The sequence below is a fragment of the Phascolarctos cinereus genome, unplaced genomic scaffold, assembly GCF_003287225.1.
Source record: "Phascolarctos cinereus isolate Bilbo 61053 unplaced genomic scaffold, phaCin_HiC Scaffold_726;HRSCAF=1367, whole genome shotgun sequence".
Classification (NCBI taxonomy): domain Eukaryota; kingdom Metazoa; phylum Chordata; class Mammalia; order Diprotodontia; family Phascolarctidae; genus Phascolarctos; species Phascolarctos cinereus.
In genome coordinates, this window is record NW_027556098.1 from 265,039,088 (window position 1) to 265,058,137 (window position 19,050).

Consider the following 19,050-nt stretch of genomic DNA (forward strand, 5'->3'; position numbering starts at 1 on the left):
ATGAGGAGTTCTGTCAGGTTCTTTGTTATATTTTGGTGGCTTGAGAGTTTCAGTAGGTGGGCTATAAAATTGAAATGTTATGTTATTGTAGATAAAAGAAAACATGTAAATAATTTTAATGTAAGTTTTACTTACCCAGCGTATTTTAGCATGGTGAATGTAGTATTTAGAGAATAAATTACTTATTACTCATACATACCAACCTCAAAACACGTTGGATTTGTTCTGTGAAGTTTGGATTCAGTCAAAGAGCCACACCTGAGGACCTAGAAGGCCACACGTGGCCTCCAGGCCACAGGCTCCCCACCCCTGGTCTAGAATGATCTCCAGGTTCCTTCCACTTATAATTTATGATTTTGTGATGAGCCTCTGCTTGATGAACCTTGACTATACCATGCTTCCTTAACTGCCTTTAAATTTGTTGACTCTTGTTCCCTTCCCCTAAGTAAAGCAAGGAAAAAATAGAATGAAATTGTAAAAGGAAAAATGAGTGTTAGGTTAGACTCAGTGAAGGACTTTCTGATTGGAAGAGACAGAGGAGATATCAATTTCTTTCCTGGTAGGTCTTTTGGAGCCAATTGGTTGACTAATATTAGCCATATTCATGGCCATGTGCTCACTACTATGGAAGACATAGAGTAGTGAAATACCATTAGTGCTTGAAGACAGCTTACACTCTACCTAGAGGAACAGAATAAGTATCTCTCAAGGTGAGGCAATAAACAACCATCCTACCTGAAAACAGGGAGCTGGCTATGACCACCTCAGCCCCTGAAGACTCTTCTCTTCTACTCCTTCCCGTGATTCAAGGAGAAATTTCCAAACCCCTGTATTCCAATTGAAAAAACTAGCTTATCTGACAAAAGGTATTCTTTGATGGAAATCATTTTTCTAAAATGAAAGGCCAGTGAAAAATTACAACGACAGATTCATTCTCCTTTGGCATTTTCTTTGAAGACCAGCTGGTCGGAAACAAACCCAATTATTTCTTTATCAGTCATAAAATACCTGAAAAGCCTCAGCCTTGTTTTAGGTCTGTGAATTACTTCCAAGAGAGGCCAACCTATTACTAACCTGCACTATTAATTATAGGGCACTTGTAGAAAAAGAATTAAGCCAGGAAATGCATCTGCCAAAGTAGTACCTAATTCAGTAAATAATCGAGAGTCAAACCATTATTTTCCTGAAAACTGGAAATTGCTCAAAGTACTTTTCTGATTAGCACCTAAATAATAAAGTAATTGTATAATTAGTAATTAATTTGTCACTTCAGGACATAATTTAATTTATTATCTTTCTTTTGAGCCTGCCACTAGAAGTAATAGATGCTGTAGTTGTATTTCAAAGGGCAGAAATGCTGAGGCTCACTTGGGGACCTGGGAATTAGACTGCATGGGTCCCACTTCTAAAAGATGGGATAATTTTTTTCATTAATACTAGATATATTCTTAAATATTAAACAAGGATTGTTTTCTCATGTAAAAATGTGGCCCAGTTCAGCTTATTTCAACTAGCATTTATTAAGTATTTACTGTATGCAAGGTATTGTGGCAGGCACTGGGAATACAAAGGCAAAAATGAAAGAAAACTTTTCCTTAAGGACATTATGTCCTACTAAGATGTACAAAGATGATACAAAGTAAATATAAAAAATTGTGTGTGTGTGTATGTGTATATGTGTGTACATGTATGTATGGAGACTATTGACAACTGGTGTGTGTGGTGTGTGTGTGTGTGTGTGTGTGTGTGTTTGTGTAGATAGACCAACAACTGGGGTGTGTGTGTGGGGAGAGGAGTGATAATCAGAAAAGGCCTCATGTAGGAGGTGGCCCCTGAGCTGAGTTTTGAAAGGAGCCTGGGATTCTTTTTTTTTTTTTTATTAAACATGTGTTTTTGAAACTTTGGGTTCCAAATTTTCTCCCTTCCTCCACCCCATCCACTCTCATTGAAAAGGCAAGCAAGTCAATACAGGCCATACATGTGCAGTTATGCAAAACATTTCCATAGTAGACATGTTGTGAAAAACTAACTCTTTTTCCCTTAATCCTATCCTGCCCCCCCCATTTATTCTATTCTTTCTTTTGACCCTGTCCCTCCTCAGAAGTACTTCCTTCTGATTACCCCTTTCCCAAACTGCCCTTCTCTCTATCACCTCCCTGCTCTCTTGTCCCCTTCCTCCTCTATTTTCCTGTAGGGTAAGACAGATTTCTATACCCAATTGAATGTGTGTGTTATTCCCTCCTTAAGCCAAATCCTATGAGAATAAGATTCCCTCATTTTTCTCATCTTACCCTGTTTCCCTTCCACTGTAAGAACCCCATTCTACCTCTCCCTTTCTCCTACTAGTATAATCCTTTCACCCCTTAATTTTATTCTCCAGATATCACCCCTTCATCTTCAACTCACCCTGTGACCTCTATCTATCTATCTATCTATCTATCTATCTATCTATCTATCTATCTATTATACATATAATTTTTCCCCTCCCCCTACTTTGTCAATACTGACAAAGATCTCATGAGTTATAAATATCATCTTTCCATGCAGGAATGTAAACAGTTCAGCCTTAATAAGTCTCTTATGATTTCTCTTTCCTGTTTACCTCTTCATGTTCCACTTGAGTCTTGTATTTGAAAGTCAAATTTTCTATTCAGCTCTGGTCTTTTCATCAAGAATGCTTGAAAGTCCTCTATTTCACTGAATATCCATTTTTTCCCCTGAAGGATTATACTCAAGTTTTACCGGGTAGGTGATTCTTGGTTGTAATCCTATCTTCTTTGCCCTCCGGAATATTATATTCCATGCCCTGTGGTCCCTTAATGTAGAAGCTGCTAAATCTTGTGTTATCCTGATTGTGTTTCCACCATACTTGAATTGTTTCTTTCTGGCTGCTTGCAATATTTTCTCCTTGACCTGGGAACTCTGGAATTTGGCTACAATATTCCTAGGAGTTTTCCTTTGGGGATCTCTTTCAGGGGGAGATTGGTGGATGCTTTCAATTTCTGTTTTGCTTCTCTGGTTCTAAAATATCAGGGCACTTTTCCTTGATAATTTCTTTTCTTTTTCTTTTTTCATTTTTTTTCCACGTGCTTTTGAGTTGAAAATTTTTCTCCCTTTTCCTCCCCCCCACCCTCCCCAAGATGGCACACAATCTGATATAGGCTTTACATTTACATACCCATTAAACATATTTTCACATTAGTGAAGTTGTAAGTCAAAATTAAAACCAATAGGAGGAACCATCAGAAAGATGAAACAAAACTCAACAGAAGGTAAAAATAAGTGATAGCGATTTGATTTCCATAGTTCTTTGGATGTGGACAGCATTTTCCATCCCGAGGCCTCTGGAGATGTCTTAGATCCTTGTAATGCTGAAAAGGGTTCAGTTTAACATTCTGAGTCATTGCATAACATGGCTGTTATTGTGTACAAAGTCCTCTTGGTTCTGCTCACTTCACTCAGCATCAGACCATATAAGTCTTTCCAGGTTTTTCTGAAGTCAGCCTGTTCATCATTTCTTATAGCACAATAGTATTCCATTACATTCATATACCACAACTTGCTCAGTCATTCCCCAATTGATGGGCATCCTCTCAATTTCCAATTCTTTGCCACCACAAAAAGAGCTGCTATGAATATTTTTGTACATGTGGGTCCTTTTGATAATTTCTTGAAAGATGATGTCTAGGCTCTTTTTTTGATCATGACTTTCAGATAGTCCAATAATTTTTAAATTCTCTCTCCTGGATCTATTTTCCAGGTCACTTGTTTTTCCAATGAGATATTTCACATTGTTTTCTAATTTTTCATTCTTTGGATTTGTTCTACTGTGTCGTGATTTCTCATAAAGTCACTATCTTCCAATTGCTCTATTCTAATTTTTAAGGAAGTATTTTCTTCGATAAGCTTTTGGAATTCCTTTTCCATTTGGCCAATTTTGCTTTTTAGGGCATTCTTCTCATTGGCTTTTTGGATCTCTTTTGCCATTTGGGTTAGGCTGTTTTTTAAGGTGTTATTTTCTTCAGTATTTTTTTGGGTCTCCTTTAGCAAGCTGTTGACTTGTTTTTCATGATTTTCTTGCATCACTTTCATTTCTCTTCCCAGTTTTTCCTCTACTTCTCTTACTTGCTTCTCAAAATCCCTTTTGAGCTCTTTCAAGGCCTGGGACAGATTCATATTTTTCTTGGAGGCTTTGGATGTGGGAGCTTTGACTTTGTTGTCTTCTTCTGGTTGTGTGTTTTGATCTTCTTTGTCACCAAAGTAAGATAATGTAGTCTGACTCTTTTTGTGAGGTTTGCTCATGATCCCAGCCAACTACTTGAGTTTTAAACTCTTTGTTAAGGTAAAAGTCTGCTTCCAATGTGGAGAATGTACTGTCCCAAGTTTCAGGGGTTTGTATAGCTGTTTTCAGAGATACTTCTAGGGACCTGTAAATTTTCAGTTCTTCCAAGGTGGTGTGATAAGGGTCGAGGTGTTTACTCTTTTCCTAGCCTGAGCTCTGGTCTTTGAGTGATCAGCCACAAGCAGTCTTTTCTCTCTTGGAACTGTGAGGAGGGTTTCCTCTCCACCGCCACTACAAGCTCCACCGTGCCAGTGCTCCTCCTCACCCCAGGACCACCACCCAGAACTGTGACCCAGATCCAAGCATGGGCAAAGCAAGAGATGCCTGTCACAACACCAGCAAAGAGATCCCTGCAGTCCCCTCTGATCAGCCACTTGATTCCCCCTCAGTCTGTGGGCCAGAAGCTCAGGACACAGCCACCGCCCCGGCACCCACGCTCTGCACTCTGGAACTTGCTCTGACCTAGCTCTTCTCTCACCGCAAAAAAAGATCTTTTCCACTGACCTTCTAAGTTGTCTTTGGGGTTTGTGGATTGAGGAGTTTGGAAGGCACCACAGCTGCCTGTGATTTGGTCCTCTGAGGCCTGCTCCAGGTTTGCTGCGGCTTGCGCGCCCATGCCGAACTGCACTCTTCTACCCGCCCAGCACGATATGCCTTTCTGATCAACCATCCAGGCTGTCTTGGGCTGGAAATTTGTTTTACTCTTTCTTTTTGTGGGTTCTGCTGCTTTAGAATTTGTTTAGAGCCATTTTCTTATGGGTATTTGGAGGGGTTTGGGGGAGAGCTCAAGCAAGTCACTGCTTTCATGCTGTCATCTTGGCTCCATCCCCCGAGCCTGGGATTCTAAGAGGCAAAAGGGAAGAAGGGGTAGGTGGGAGGTACTCTAGACATGGAGGGCAGCCTGTGCAAAGTAAAGGAGGTGGGAGATGGAGTTCATGGAGACGTAACAGCAATGATGGCAAAGGGCGCAGGATGGAGAGGAATGTGAAATCAGTCTGCGAAGACAGATGGGCTGGAGACAGACTGTGAAGGACTTTCAGTGCCAAGCAGATCACTAGAAGGTGATAGGGAACCACTGAAGTAGGGGAGTAACATGGTAACATGGTTAGATTGTGCTTTAGAACTATGTATTTGGCCTGTATGAAGAATGGACTAGAGACGGGAGAGCCTAGAGCAGGAGTGGGGAATCTGCGGCTTTGAGGTCACATGTGTCCCTCTAGGTCCTCAAGTGCAGCCTTTTGACTGAATCTAAACTTCTGTTTGCTCTGTGAAGTTTGGCTTCAGTCGAAGGGCCGCACTTGAGGACCTAGAGGGCCACATAGGGCCATATGTGGCCTTGAGGCTGCATGTTCCCACCCCTGACCTAGAGGCAGGGTCCAAATAGGAAGCTATTGCAATAGTCCAGGAAAGGGGTGATAAGGGTCTGAACTAGGTAACAGTGATGTGACTAGAGAGAAGGTGATAAATCAGAGACATACCATAGATGTAGCATTGAAGTGGCCTGGCGGCTTATTGGCTATGAAGGTTGAAGGAGAGCACTAATTAAGTGCTTCCTGTTTACCCAGCATTGTGGCAGGTGCTTTGAGACCTAAAGAAGAACTGGAAACTATGTCCTTTGACTTTGCTTACACAGTTGTGAGTGTAGACAGAATTTCAAGTCCTTAAGAGGCAGTGTTGCATAATGGATAGAGGGGCAGGCCTTAGAGCCAGGAAGATGTGAGCTCATTTTCTATCTCTGACACATCCTGACTGTGTGCAAGTCACTTAGCCTCTTGCTGCCCTAGGCAACTCTTAAGACTTTGTGTGGCAGAGGAGCCAACTGGTGTCTGTTAGAAGAGGGAGTTTCCTCCTTTGGGGGTTCCTTATGCTAGTGAAGTCACAGATGTAGTCCCTCTCCCCACTAAACTCTTTCAGATCAGTGCCTGCTTTATTTTCAACTTTGATTCCCCAGGACCTAGCACAAAGCAGGATGTCTAATAAATGCTTGTTGTTTGATTGAATGTGCATGAGAACATATTCTCTACCTATGGAAGGCCAATGAGGAAAGAATGTTATCATAGATGTCCAGGGAACAGCTTCAGAGGATGCCTAGTAGAGGTCTCTGGGCCTAGTGGATCCTGATTTTAGGCACTGTGGTCTTGACTTTTATGAGTTTGTCCCAAACTGGTGCCACGTGGTTGGCTACCCGTGGGGCCAACTTTTTCTTGTTGGCAAGTTCAGTAGCTGGAGAAATGTGGCCCAAGCACCATTCCCTTGGGGCTGCTAGTCAGGGGTGGCGGCTATGCAGATCTCCTCAGAAAGGGGCTGGTCAGATAGCCTAATGGTTTGCGATTGACTGGATTACTGTTTCAAGCAGCTCAGGCAAATGAGACTGAGTCTCTCAAAAGCGGGATTATCCAAACAGGATGGAGTTTTCATCAAAATTGAAAAGTAAAGGAGGAGGAGGGGATACTGAGAGCAGGATCTGGAGCGATCAGAGAATTTGTAAGGGGCAAAGGGTCATCTTAGACAGTGGAGTCTCTACCTCTGTGGTGGCAGCTAGAGAGGGAAAGAGACATGTGTTGTCTTTTGAACACCATGGTTGGAACGTAGCCCCTCACCTGTGCTTTAAGGAGATGGAGATCTGTTTCAGGGCCTTCCAGATTGGAAGTGTGAGGGTATCATTGATCTAGGGATATCTAGGGGGTGGGTGTGGGTGAGAGGGGTGGCTGGAGTCAGCTTATACCAGCTTAGGAGAGCCGATCATTAAATTTTCAGTGTGATCACTTATACCTCAGACATCAATAAACAGTATACATCAGGGCTTGATTTATTGTTTTGATGTTTGTTCAGACAAGGGAAGGGAGAGAGAACAAGCATTTATTAAATGCCTACTATGTGTTAGACATAGTAGGCATTTAATATATGTAAGTACATACATTAAAATGCATGTAAATGATTTACAAATGTTTTCTCATTTGATTTTCACAATAACCCTGGGAAGTAGATGTTATTATTATCCGCATTTTACAGTTGAGGAAACTGATGTGCCCAGGGTCATCCGGCTAGTAAGTGTCTGAGGCTAGATGTTCACTTAGCTCTTTCTGACTCCAGGCCCAGCGCTCTTTCTTCTGCATTGCTTAGCTGCCTCAAGAAGGTGATGGAGAAAATGTTAATAACGCAGACATTTTCCTTCCCCAGAAAGCTGGTTGTTAAACATTTGCCAGACTATCCCTAGTTATGAATATGTACATATTATGAGATTCAGTTTTAGAGAGGTAGCTGAATTTGAATCCTGCCTCTGCTCTGTGACCTTGGACGTATATGTCACTTACCTTTTCTCAACCTCAACTTCTTTATTTCTAAAATGCATTTTTGTTGTCATTCAGTCACTTTAATCATGTCTGACCCTCCATAACCTAATTTGAGATTTTCTTGGCATTTCCTTCCCCTCCAGACATTCTATAGATGAGGAAACTGAGGCAAACAGGGTTAAGTGACTTGCCCAGGGTCACACAGCTAGTAAGCACCTGAGGCCTGATTTGAATTCAGGAAGATGAGTCCCCCTGACTTCAGGGCCTGCACTCTGTCCACTGCGCCACCTGGCTGACTTTACTGCATTTTGGAAGATCAAATATGATAATATACATAAAACCCTTTGCAAATCTTAAAGCACTATGCAAGTATTAGCTATTCATTATTATAGGGGAAAAGGCTTTTGATTATATGCGACATCTGAATAAAGCATGTCGTAGTAGTCTGGGTGCTTATTACCTTGACTTTGGACAAGACATTTCATATCCTTAGGACTTAGTTTACTCATCTGTAAAATGAGGAGTTAGACTAGATGGCTGCCAAGGCCTTTCCAGTTTTGGATCTATGATTCTTTATATAATTATGGACAGGAATCATGATCTGTGCTAAGCTTCTCTCATGGCATGGGGTTGGAAGGACTCTGCAAGTGTATCTCATTTTGTCCCTCCTTCCTTTGTCTCCCTTTCAGCACCCCCTACCTTCACGGAGACACCCCCTCAGTACATCGAGGCTAAGGAAGGTGGCAGCATCACCTTGACTTGCACAGCCTTTGGGAACCCAAAGCCCATTGTCACTTGGCTCAAGGAAGGGACCCTCCTTGGGGCCAGTGGGAAATTCCAGGTAAGTGGTAACTTCTGGGTTGACAGCTACATGAAACCGCAGCTCTTTTACCACAGTGAACCAACAATCATCCGACTCATTCTGTGTCTGAGTGTGTAACCTTGCAGTCTTTCATTCAAGGACTCAATCAGCCTAGTTCTGAGCTCAAAGCATCTCACTGTACTTCAGACTTCTCAGCAACTATCCCTAGACTTTGAAATTTGTCCCTCTGTGTCTGTCCTAAACCCCAAGTTACAATTGATTTTAGCTAGAATTTTGACTTATCAAAGGATTTTAGGATTTAGAGCTGAAAGGGACCTTAGAGATCATCTCATCCATCCCCCTTATTTTACAGAGAAGGAAACTGAGGCATCTGAAAGTGAAATGAATTGCTCAAAGTCACAGATAATAAGCAACAGAACTGTAATTTGAACCCAGGATCTCTTTCTCCAAATTTCATATTCACAAAGGAGGAATAAAAACTTCTCTTTATTTATTATGTAAATTTATATAAGTTCATGAATTTATAATTCATTTATTATATAAATATATGTGCCATACATATCCATATACCACTATACATGGTTCTTTCTCTCCCTCTGTGTGTATGTACACATACATAATATATGTATATTATATGTACATACACACACACACATATGAACAAAATTCTCAAGAGTACCTTAAGTTTACATAACTAGTAAAACCTTTCTAATTTTTATAGGCTAACTTTCTGTGTTTTGAATTATCTCTGGGACTCAGCCATGGGACCCCAGGACAGGCAGTAACCATTTTGGATGGACATAATCTAGGATAGCTGTCCTCTTTCCATCAGGCAGGCCTCTTTCCAGGCTCTTCTTTCTCTCAGACTCATACATCCCTTTCTCTTCCCCTTCTGACACACCCTTCCCTGGGAAGAACAATCAATGATTGGTTTACATCCTTAATATAATTGGCCTATCCATGAGTCATCAAAGATCTACTGCCCATGTCCTGAGGAAAAAATACAAATCCTGTCCTAATGGGATTTTCCCACTATAAATACTTTTCAAATCTCATTTTATCAGAGATCCAAGTTGGCCAAGTTGAAGTCAGCCTGCCTGCTCTGTGTTTTCCTATGTATTTTTTTGTAGGCAATTGAGGGTTAAGTGACTTATACAGGGTCACACAGCTAGCACATGTCTGAGGCCAGATTTGAACTCAGATCCTCCTGACTCCAGGGCCAGCGCTCTATCCACTGCACCACCTAGCTGCCCTGTTTCCCTATGTATTTTGCTCTCAGAGACAGTCTCTTGTTCTGCCCAATTTAGGTGTAGCTGCTGGAGAATATGCAGATTAAAGAGATGGTCAGTCAGAGAAGGTTCCTGGAGGAGGGGGATTTTAAGCTGGGTTGTAAAGGTAGAGGAGGAATAATGGTTTTCATAGAAGAAAGTGGAGGGCAGCTCTGGAGAGTAAGGAGAAATAAGGAAACTTGCTACTCTGGCCCACAACAATAACTCATGTTCACAGATAATGCTTTAAAACTTCTATAGGAATTACAGGGGCAGTGTGGCACAGAGGGCTGGGAGCTGCCATCAAAGCCAGGAAGACTTGAGTTCAAGTTCCATATCAGACATGTCTGGCTGTGTGACACTGGGCATGTCACTTGACCTCAAAATGTTTTACATAACTCTCTGAGTATAAGTTGCAGAAAAGGAGATGATTTACGTCGTTAGAGGGAATTTCCTCACCCTGCTGTTTCCTATTCTAATAAAATACCAGGATTAGCTTATATCTCTATTCCCTTTACTTACAACAACTTTGTGAACTAATTGAAAATATTACTAAACCCATTTACAGATGTGGATACTGAGGCTCAGGAAGGTTAAATAATTTGCTCAAGGTTGCACAGTTATTAAGTACTGGGGAGTAGATTTGAATCTGGCTCCCTTGGCTCTAAGACTAGAATGCCATGACTGTCACCCTTTGTTGTTGTTCAGTAATTTCAGTCATGCCCTACTCTTTGTGTCCCTATTTGGGGTTTTCTTGGCAGAGATACTGGGAGTGGTTTGCCATTTCCTTCTCTATCTCATTTTACGGATGAGGAAACTGAGGCAAACAGGGTGAAGTGACTTGTCCAGGGTCACACAGCTAGTAAGTGTTTGAGGCTGGGTTTGAACTCAGAAAGATGAGTCTTCCTGACTCCAGGCCTGGTGCTCTGTGCATTGCATCAGCTAGCTGCCCCTCATGTCACCCTGGGACCGCCCAAACTGTAGCCAGCTGATGCTGTGGTCTCTCTATGGGCAGATTCTAAACTCTGTCTGTTCTTTCTCCCTTTCCCCTTTCCCTCCTTCAGGTGAGTGATGGGAGCCTGACAGTGACATCTGTCAGTCGGGATGACAGAGGTGCTTACACCTGTCGAGCATATAGCATACAAGGAGAAGCTGTCCATACCACCCACCTGCTTGTCCAAGGTAAGAGATATTTTTGTAGATATTTTCCCATATCTTCTTCTTGGTCACCCCCAGGGTAAATACTAGCTAGAACATGAGTAGAAAGGCCAGGGTGGAGGGGTGGTGGTAGGTATATGACTCAGGATGAGCTGGGCAGAGGATACCTGGACCCCTAGTCAGAACACTCATAGTGACATATAGGGCAGTATGCCAGCCTCAGACCCCTGTGGGTATCATATAGGTATAGTAATAATAATCATAATAACAATAACAACTAACATATTCCATAGTGCTTACTATGTGCCAGGCACTATGCTAAGTGCTTTACAATTGTTATCTCATTAGATCCTCACAACAACCCTGGGAGGTAGATTTTATTATTATCCCCATTTTACAGATGATAAGATGGAGGCAAAACAGAGATTAAACGACTTGCCCAAGGTTACATAGCTCATAAGTGTCTGAGGTGGGATTTGAACTCAGATCATCCCAGTGCTCTCTCTACTGTGCCTCATGCATGGAAGGAAAGTCTTTGCTGCATCTCTGTCTTAGTCTATGGATAACAGAGTCCCTCCCCAGGAGAGGAGACCTCCTTCAGGCCATCCATTAGTGATGATGTCAATAAATAAAGATAGGAATTTGATCCAAACCCCAGACATTTAAATAACATTAAGGGCATTTGGCCCAGCCGGAGTCTGCAGAGTCAGGACTAGAATTTTCTGTTTCTTCCTGAACAGGGACTGAGGGCACCCCAGTAGGGCGCCTGGCACACAGTAGACACTTAAAAATGCTTGTTGATTGATTGTCCAAGAGGGGTGTGTGTGTGGGGGGGGCAGGGGTAGAAGTGGAGGGTCAGGACAGTTCTCATCTTATCCTCATTAAATGCCCCTGTCTGCCACCACGGTCTGTGCTGCCACAGCAGACCTGGGACTGGGTGAAAGGAACTACCAAGGCTGCTTCTCTTCCTGCTTCATGTCTTAGAGCGGATCTCCTGGGAGATACAATATTGATCTGCGGAGAAGGGTTGGAGGTCCCTTTGCATCTCTGATGAACGTGTCCCCCTTCTCTGGGGAGGAGAAAGTCAGCTAACTGACTGAGGTCTTTGTGCTTACTGAAAGTAGGAAGGTCAGGCAGGGACTTGGCTAGGCTGGAGTTTGATGGGCTTTCTTCTCTCTGATTTTTCTCCCCACCTCCTTCTTTTTAATTTTGCTCCCGCCCCCCCCCCCCACTGAACAGCTGGTTGAAGAGAAGCAAAAGCTTCTTAGTCTTCCAGAAGCAAGCTTATTCCTTGCTCCAGTTTTAAAGAGTGCTTTTTCTCTTTCCCAGCCCTCTCCTCTGACTCTAAGGGCTCAGCTGGGGAGGAGGGACTGTCCAGAAGGGGACTGAGATGCAGATGGTTGTCAAGTCAAGTCAGCATGCATTTATTAAGTGCTTACTACATGCCAGGCAGATTGGTGCAATAGAGACTGCCTACTGGTGAAAAAAAAATAGTCTATTTGGGACTGAGTCATTGGGGTTGGAGTAATTGGGGTAGTCTCCAGGATGCTTCCTGAGCCCTTTCCTTTCTCTGAGACCTGGTGAGGGAGTAAGAGCCTAACCATACAGAAGCATCTTCCAGAATCTCCGTGGCAACCATCAAACTGTGGGATTCTGTCCCTTGGGTATAGGACATCAGTCTCTCATAGAGCTCAGGATAGCCTTTCCTGAGGAGCTGGGCTTCCTCTGTAGCCTCTGTCCCTCGGTCTCTCCCTGAAGGTGAAGTAATTGTTTGTTTCTTCTACTCCCATAGGACCTCCCTTCATTGTTTCCCCTCCAGAGAACATCACTGTCAACATATCCCAGGATGCATTGCTCACCTGCCGGGCTGAGGCGTATCCCGGCAACCTAACCTACACCTGGTACTGGCAGGATGAAAACGTCTACTTCCAGAAGTGAGTGTACCTGACTGGCATTGCCACTGTCCCTGCCTGCCTCCCTGGCCTGCCCACTCTATTTACTCATACAAGGGTTATCCCCTAGGTAGTGAATCACTAGGGTCCCCATGTCGAGTCTGCCTGGCAGTGTCCTGGGAGCTTTGGCTATTCTTCATTCTTTTACTCAGAGAGACTCTGATATTGAGGGGTGGGTACTACCATCCCTGTGAGCTGAAACAAGAGGTGGGGATGTCCAGTGTCTTATGCTGGGGGGAGCAGAGAAGCCTTACTAGAGTTGAAAGAGCATCTATTTTAAGATGCCTTGTATTCCATGCTATGGGATGGTCCTAGGTTTCTTGTTCATGCTTGCTAGGACAGGGTCACTATAACTCTTTTCTGGGTCACATGGAGGCTCCACAAACTCTATGTTCTAACAAGGTTCCCATCTTTCTTTGCTTCCCTACATGTCCCACAGTGACCTAAAGCTCAGAGTACGAATCCTAATTGATGGAACATTGATCATCTTCCGGGTGAAGCCAGAGGATGCGGGAAAGTATACCTGTGTCCCTAGCAACAGTCTGGGCCGTTCCCCCTCAGCCTCAGCTTACCTGACAGTGCAGTGTGAGTAGAGGTGGAAGAAGGGGAGCTGAGGTCGGGGTAAAAAGGATGACTGGGTTTCTTTCTGCCCAGGGATTTTGTGGATGTTTTGGTGATAGATGACAGTCAGACCTGAGGTCAGAAGGATCATAGGATTATAGCTTTAGAGTCTAGCCTCTCATTTTATTTTATTTTATTTTTTTTAGGCAGTTGGGGTTGAGTGACTTGCCCAGGGTCACATAGCTAGTAAGTGTCAAGTGTTTGGTCTGAGGCCGGATTTGAACTCAGGGCCTCCTGACTTCAAGGTCGGTGCTCTATCCACTATATCACCTAGTTGCCTCTAGCCTCTCATTTTACAGATGAGAAAACTGAGTGCTCACTTGAGAGGTGAGTGACTTGAAAAGTTATCAGGGATCAAATTGGAATCTTATGTAGGAATGATAAGGCAGGTCAAGAACTGAGAAATCAGAACTCAAGGAGAGGTAAACTGTCCCTGATCTCTCCTTACACTGGAGTCCTTCACTCAAGTGAGAGGCAACCTCATAGATGGACTTTCCCAAGATCACGAAGGATTTGAACCCAGGTCTTCGTGATTCCAGAGCCAATTAGGACTGTCCTTGGTACTTTACTTACCACTTTTCATTGAGATGAGCCTTTTCCTAGTGCTGGGTGAGCTTCCCCAGGAACCTGGCTGGATAATGGCCAAACCTGAGAAGGACTTAAGGAGAAACAAGGCCCCACTCCACTCCAGCCCACAACCTAGGCCTTGCTGGCATTGAGACAACTTCCCTGGAATTGTGTGCCAACTGGCACCTCTCCACCTTGAACATGTTGCCATTTTGATGCTTCTTACAGAAGGTTTGGCCTCAGGTCTCTGAGGGAGTGTAGGATCAGAACTTAGGACATCTCTTTATTACCTTCTGCCAACCATGTCCTTTGTTTTACCCATGACTGTCAACTAAGATTTCCTTAAGCCAGAAAGTAGGGTGGTGAGGGGAGAAAAATCTTCCCAAAGATGAATCTACCTCAGCTCCTCTCTGTTTTTTCCCCTAGGCTGTTTGTATCTAGGCCATGAGCTGCTCCCCCTCTCCCAGGCCAGAACAGTCTAGTGTTGCTGTTCAGTATTTTTTTTTTCATCAATGACTTGGATATAGATGACATGCTCCAAAACTTCACAGATGAGACAAAGTTGGGAGTCACGGCCAGCAAGCTGGATGATAATCAGTATCTAGAAAGATCTTGACAGTTCTGAACTTTGGGCTAAATCCAATAAATAGAAATTTAATTGGATTAAATATAAAGTATTAAATTTGGGTTCATAAAACCTTTTCCATGAGTAGGAAATTAGGAAGGTACATCTAGATGGTAGTTTGTCTGAAAAAGATGTAGGATTTTTAGTGGACTGAAAGCTCAATGAATCAACAGTGTGATAAAGAGAGGCCTAGTGTCCTTAATGAGGAAGTTAGGTCATAGAGAACTAGAAATGCCCTCAGACTCAATCCATATTAACTTCTCCATTTTACAAATGAGGAGAATGAGGTCCAATGAGGTTAAGTGACTTTCCCAAGGTCAAGCAGGATTTAAACCCAGGTATTTCTTTTTTTTTTTTTTTTTGCTGGGCAATGGGTTTAAGTGACTTGCCCAGGGTCACATGGTTAGTAAGCGTTATGTGTCTGAGGCCTGATTTGAACTCAGGTTCTCCTGAATCCAGGGCCGGTGCTCTATTTACTGTGCTACCTAGCTGCCCCAAACCCAGATGTTCTTGACTCCCCAGGCAGTTAGCTCTATAGTCTCACCATACTCTGCCACGGTCAGATCACAATTGGTCTATTGCCTTCAATTCCTGGCATCACATTTGTTGTCTCTCTGATTAGAATGTGAGCTTCCTGAGGTCAGGGCCTCTTTTCACCTTTCTTTGTATCCCTAGCACTTAGCACAATGCTTGGCTTGTCGTAAGTGCTTAATAAGCATTTATTGACTGACTATATGTTAGGAAGGGCATTGATAAGCTAGAGGGCCCACAAAAAAAAGGTCATTATGATGGAGAATGGCCTCAAGATCATGCTACTTGAGAATGGGTAAAGGAAATAGAACCCTGTTTGGCTTAGAGTAGTTGCTGTTGTTTGTCCTTTGCTCTCAAAGAGGACCAATGACGTCATGGGGGTTATGTCTTCACTCCTGCATGAATTGGATTTAAGAGAGGTAGAGTTGCACAAAGTCATCAGCCTCACTGTCTCTTCTAGAGTCATCAAAGTCCAGTGAAGACACCAGTCAGGATGACTGGGCATGTCTTGGGGTGCAGCGGATGACCAAGCTCTGCTTTGGCCATGCCCTTGGAACAAATTGTTCTCATCTCCCCATGGGGGGAGGGGAGAAGTTGTCACATGCTTGGGTTAGACATCTTCCTAACTCACTGATGGATTTGAGTGCCGTCAATTACCCTCAACCTGGGTTAGCCTGTCTGCCAGGATGGTTTTACATGGGTGTGGCAGCTGCTCACGCTGCAGCTTCTTTGGAGAGGAGCTGGGGAAAAAGGCTGAGTACAATAACTACCTTCAAGTATTTGAAAAGCCCTCATATGGAAGAAGAATAAACTACATGGCTCCAGAGGGTAGAACTAAAACATCGAGGGCAGAGGGAGACAGAATTTAACTCTATGTAAGAAAAGACTTGCTAACAATTAGAGCTATCCAGAAGTGGAATGGACTGCTTTGGGAGGTAGTTAAACCTCACTCAAGGCTTTCAAGTGAAGGTTGGGTGACCCACTTGCTGCAGATGCTATGGAGAAGCTTCTGGCTCAGATGGCTTTTGAGGACTCTTCTCACTCTGAGATTCTCTGCCTCTGTGAGTCCTGTGAGGTGGATGATAACTCAGCATGCTAGTAGGCAATGATTCAGTGGCTTATTGTCATTACCTTCTCCCCCCTCTGGCAAGCTGGGACTGTGAAAAGGGAAGAGAATAATGACTAATGAGGATTAATTCCTTCCTTTTGACTTGTGCAAGTCCCCGTCACAAGACAGGCAACAAAAGCTCTGCCATATTGTTGTCGCTGGTGGCAAAATCTGTTTCTTGCTGACTGTCTTGGGGAATGGCTCACACCTTAGAAAGCCAGATTGGATTGGTGGTGGTGGTGGTGGTGGTGGTGTGGTGTGAAACCGTGATGTTAGGAATGGGATCTGGAGATGGGGAAAACAGGCAGTGACAAAATCTCTGTTCTGCTGGGTGTTCAGTATTCTGTTTTTCCCATTCTATTGTCCTCAGTGGGACTCCCAACTCTCCCTGATAGGATCCCCAACTTGACATTCTAACTGTCTTTAGTTCTGGGATGCTTATGTTGAGGGAGGAGGGGCCCTATTACTCCTTTATCTTTGCTGCATAAGAAAACTTGTGTTACAGTAGCGACTCTGGATTACCGTAGGCATATTAGGAAAGATTCCCAGACTTTAAAAGATCTGAGAGGCTCAGGGGAAAGTAAGTAGTGGTGGAGGTCATCAGAGGTCTTCCACTGAAAATCTATGGTAGACCAAGTCAGGCCAACAAATCATTTATATAAAGTAGTTACTATACGCCCAGCACAGAGGTCCTTTGGAGGATACAATTGAAGTAGAAGACAGGATGTTTCACAGTGCTTACAGTATGGTTGGGGTGATAGAGATACATAATAACAATAATGATAGCTAGTATTTATAGAGTGTTTTGAGTCTTACTGAGTACTTTATAGATATTATTTCACTGTATTCTCACAACAACCTTGGGAGGTAGGTGCTATTATTATCCCCATTTTTATAGAGGAGGAAACTGAGGCAGATAGCTAATAGTTAAGTGATTTACCCAGTTACTCAATGTCTGAGGCTGGATTTGAATTCAGGTCTTCCTGACTCCAGGACTTAGTGCACCTACTTTGCCGCCTAGTTGTATATAAAGAACTAGAAACCTAGAACAGAGTACTGTCATTCCCTAAAATAGTAGAGATTCTTAGACAATTCTAAAGGGGAAAAAAAATGAAACAACTCTGGGAAGTTGGTGCAGCCCAGCCCCCAGAGGTGTTCTTCATTCCTAATGGTCCCACCCCAATTCAATAGGAAATGAATGAATGGGAGTTCTTCATTCAGGAGGAAATTGCTTCCACTCACAACTGAGTGTGTCACCTGGGTGTCCTCTAGGTGATGACCAAGACAGCTATGACCACTTGCCATTAAGGGGATTCCTGTACAGGGTCAGGTTGGACCAATGATCTCTTCCAACCCTGAGTATGTAAGATTTCTCTGAAAAAATGTCTTTTAAAGTCCCCATCCTCCGACCTTCAGGCATTGCTCAACTCAGAGCTAACTTCTTCCTCCCACCTCTCCACTGGCCCCAGTCTTTGCTTGTATTTCTTTCCTCTTCCGGGCTTCAGAGAAAATCTAGGGAATTGAGATTTATGGGTGGGTGAGACAAGGATCTTTATTTCTGCTAAATGGCAGTATTCAGAGTACTTTCCCATTCATAAGTCCTTTTGAAAACCTTGAAGAGAGAAAAAAACCACCTATCATATAAAAGTAGGAATCTACCTCTAAATCTGTAACTTGGCCTGGTATTTATGTAATGCTGCTTGTCTGAAGGGCTCAGAGCACATTGAAGATGCCAGCTCATTGATCTTTACTGCCTACCCAGGAATGAAGGCTTGTTCTTCCCAGCTTTTCTTTTGGGGCACATTAAGAGGGCAGTGACTCACCCTGTACCATAGAGAGTATCAGATTAAATCTCTCTCCCCAAGGATGTAGCTGAATCTCTGTTGTCATCTCATGCTGTCTGTCTTGTGTTTTTTTTCAATAGAAGAGCCATAAAAGCTTATTCTATGCGGGCACCTGCTGTGGCATGGGTAGACTGAGTCACACAGATGTTAGGAAGCTGAGAGGGGTGGAAGAGGAGAAAGCATAGATGAGTTCTTGGGCACTGATACTTTATAGCTAGAATAGGCTTTCCACCTGGGTGTCACTCTTTTTGCTTAGAGGGGAAGATGTGAACTTGGAAAACATTTATGGTCAGGGATAGAGAAGGTCATAGTTAAGTTATGATAAGCTGCAGGGCTCTGAAAGCAAGAGGAGAATCGTCTCGGAAGACCAGTGCTTCTTTCTGGTCGAGGTTATTTCTGGGGGACCCTGGCTGCAATGGAGGTGGGAAGGGAAGAAGGAACAAGAATACCATGATTTTCAGTTATTTGGGTTCCTACCTTTATTGTTTCCCTCCCCTCTCTCTCTCCCTCTCCTTCCTGCCCCTATACAGACCCAGCCCGTGTCCTCAACATGCCACCAGTTATATATGTGCCGGTGGGAATACACGGTTACATCCGCTGCCCCGTAGATGCTGAGCCACCTGCCACCCTGGTCAAATGGAATAAAGATGGCCGTCCCTTGCAGATTGAGAAGGTAACAGGAAGCTTCCCTGGGAAGGGATCCATAAACTTCCATATCGTGCTTGGCTTGGGTCTGTTGGTCTCTGTCTTCCCATCATTCTGCTTTCTGTGGATGAGGACAAGCAGGAAGTATTGATCTCTTCCAGGGCATGGATTCCGTCTTCTGTTTCTCTTTTATCCCCTTATAGATCCTAGGCCAGTAGTCTGGAAACAGCAGACTTTCGATACTTAGTTTGACTGCTCATCTTCTGCCCTTGA

General features: G+C 43.5%; 1 protein-coding gene across 1 annotated transcript in view; it reads left to right on the forward strand.

Annotated features, from left to right (window-relative positions):
• Positions 1-19,050, forward strand: part of IGSF9B (immunoglobulin superfamily member 9B) — a 74,640-nt gene that overhangs the window by 20,025 nt on the left and 35,565 nt on the right. The window contains exons 4-8 of the mRNA XM_078147096.1: positions 8,325-8,476; positions 10,791-10,908; positions 12,677-12,818; positions 13,276-13,421; positions 18,663-18,805. Of these exons, the coding sequence (XP_078003222.1) occupies positions 8,325-8,476; positions 10,791-10,908; positions 12,677-12,818; positions 13,276-13,421; positions 18,663-18,805 (701 nt within the window). The remainder of the gene's footprint in view (positions 1-8,324; positions 8,477-10,790; positions 10,909-12,676; positions 12,819-13,275; positions 13,422-18,662; positions 18,806-19,050) is intronic.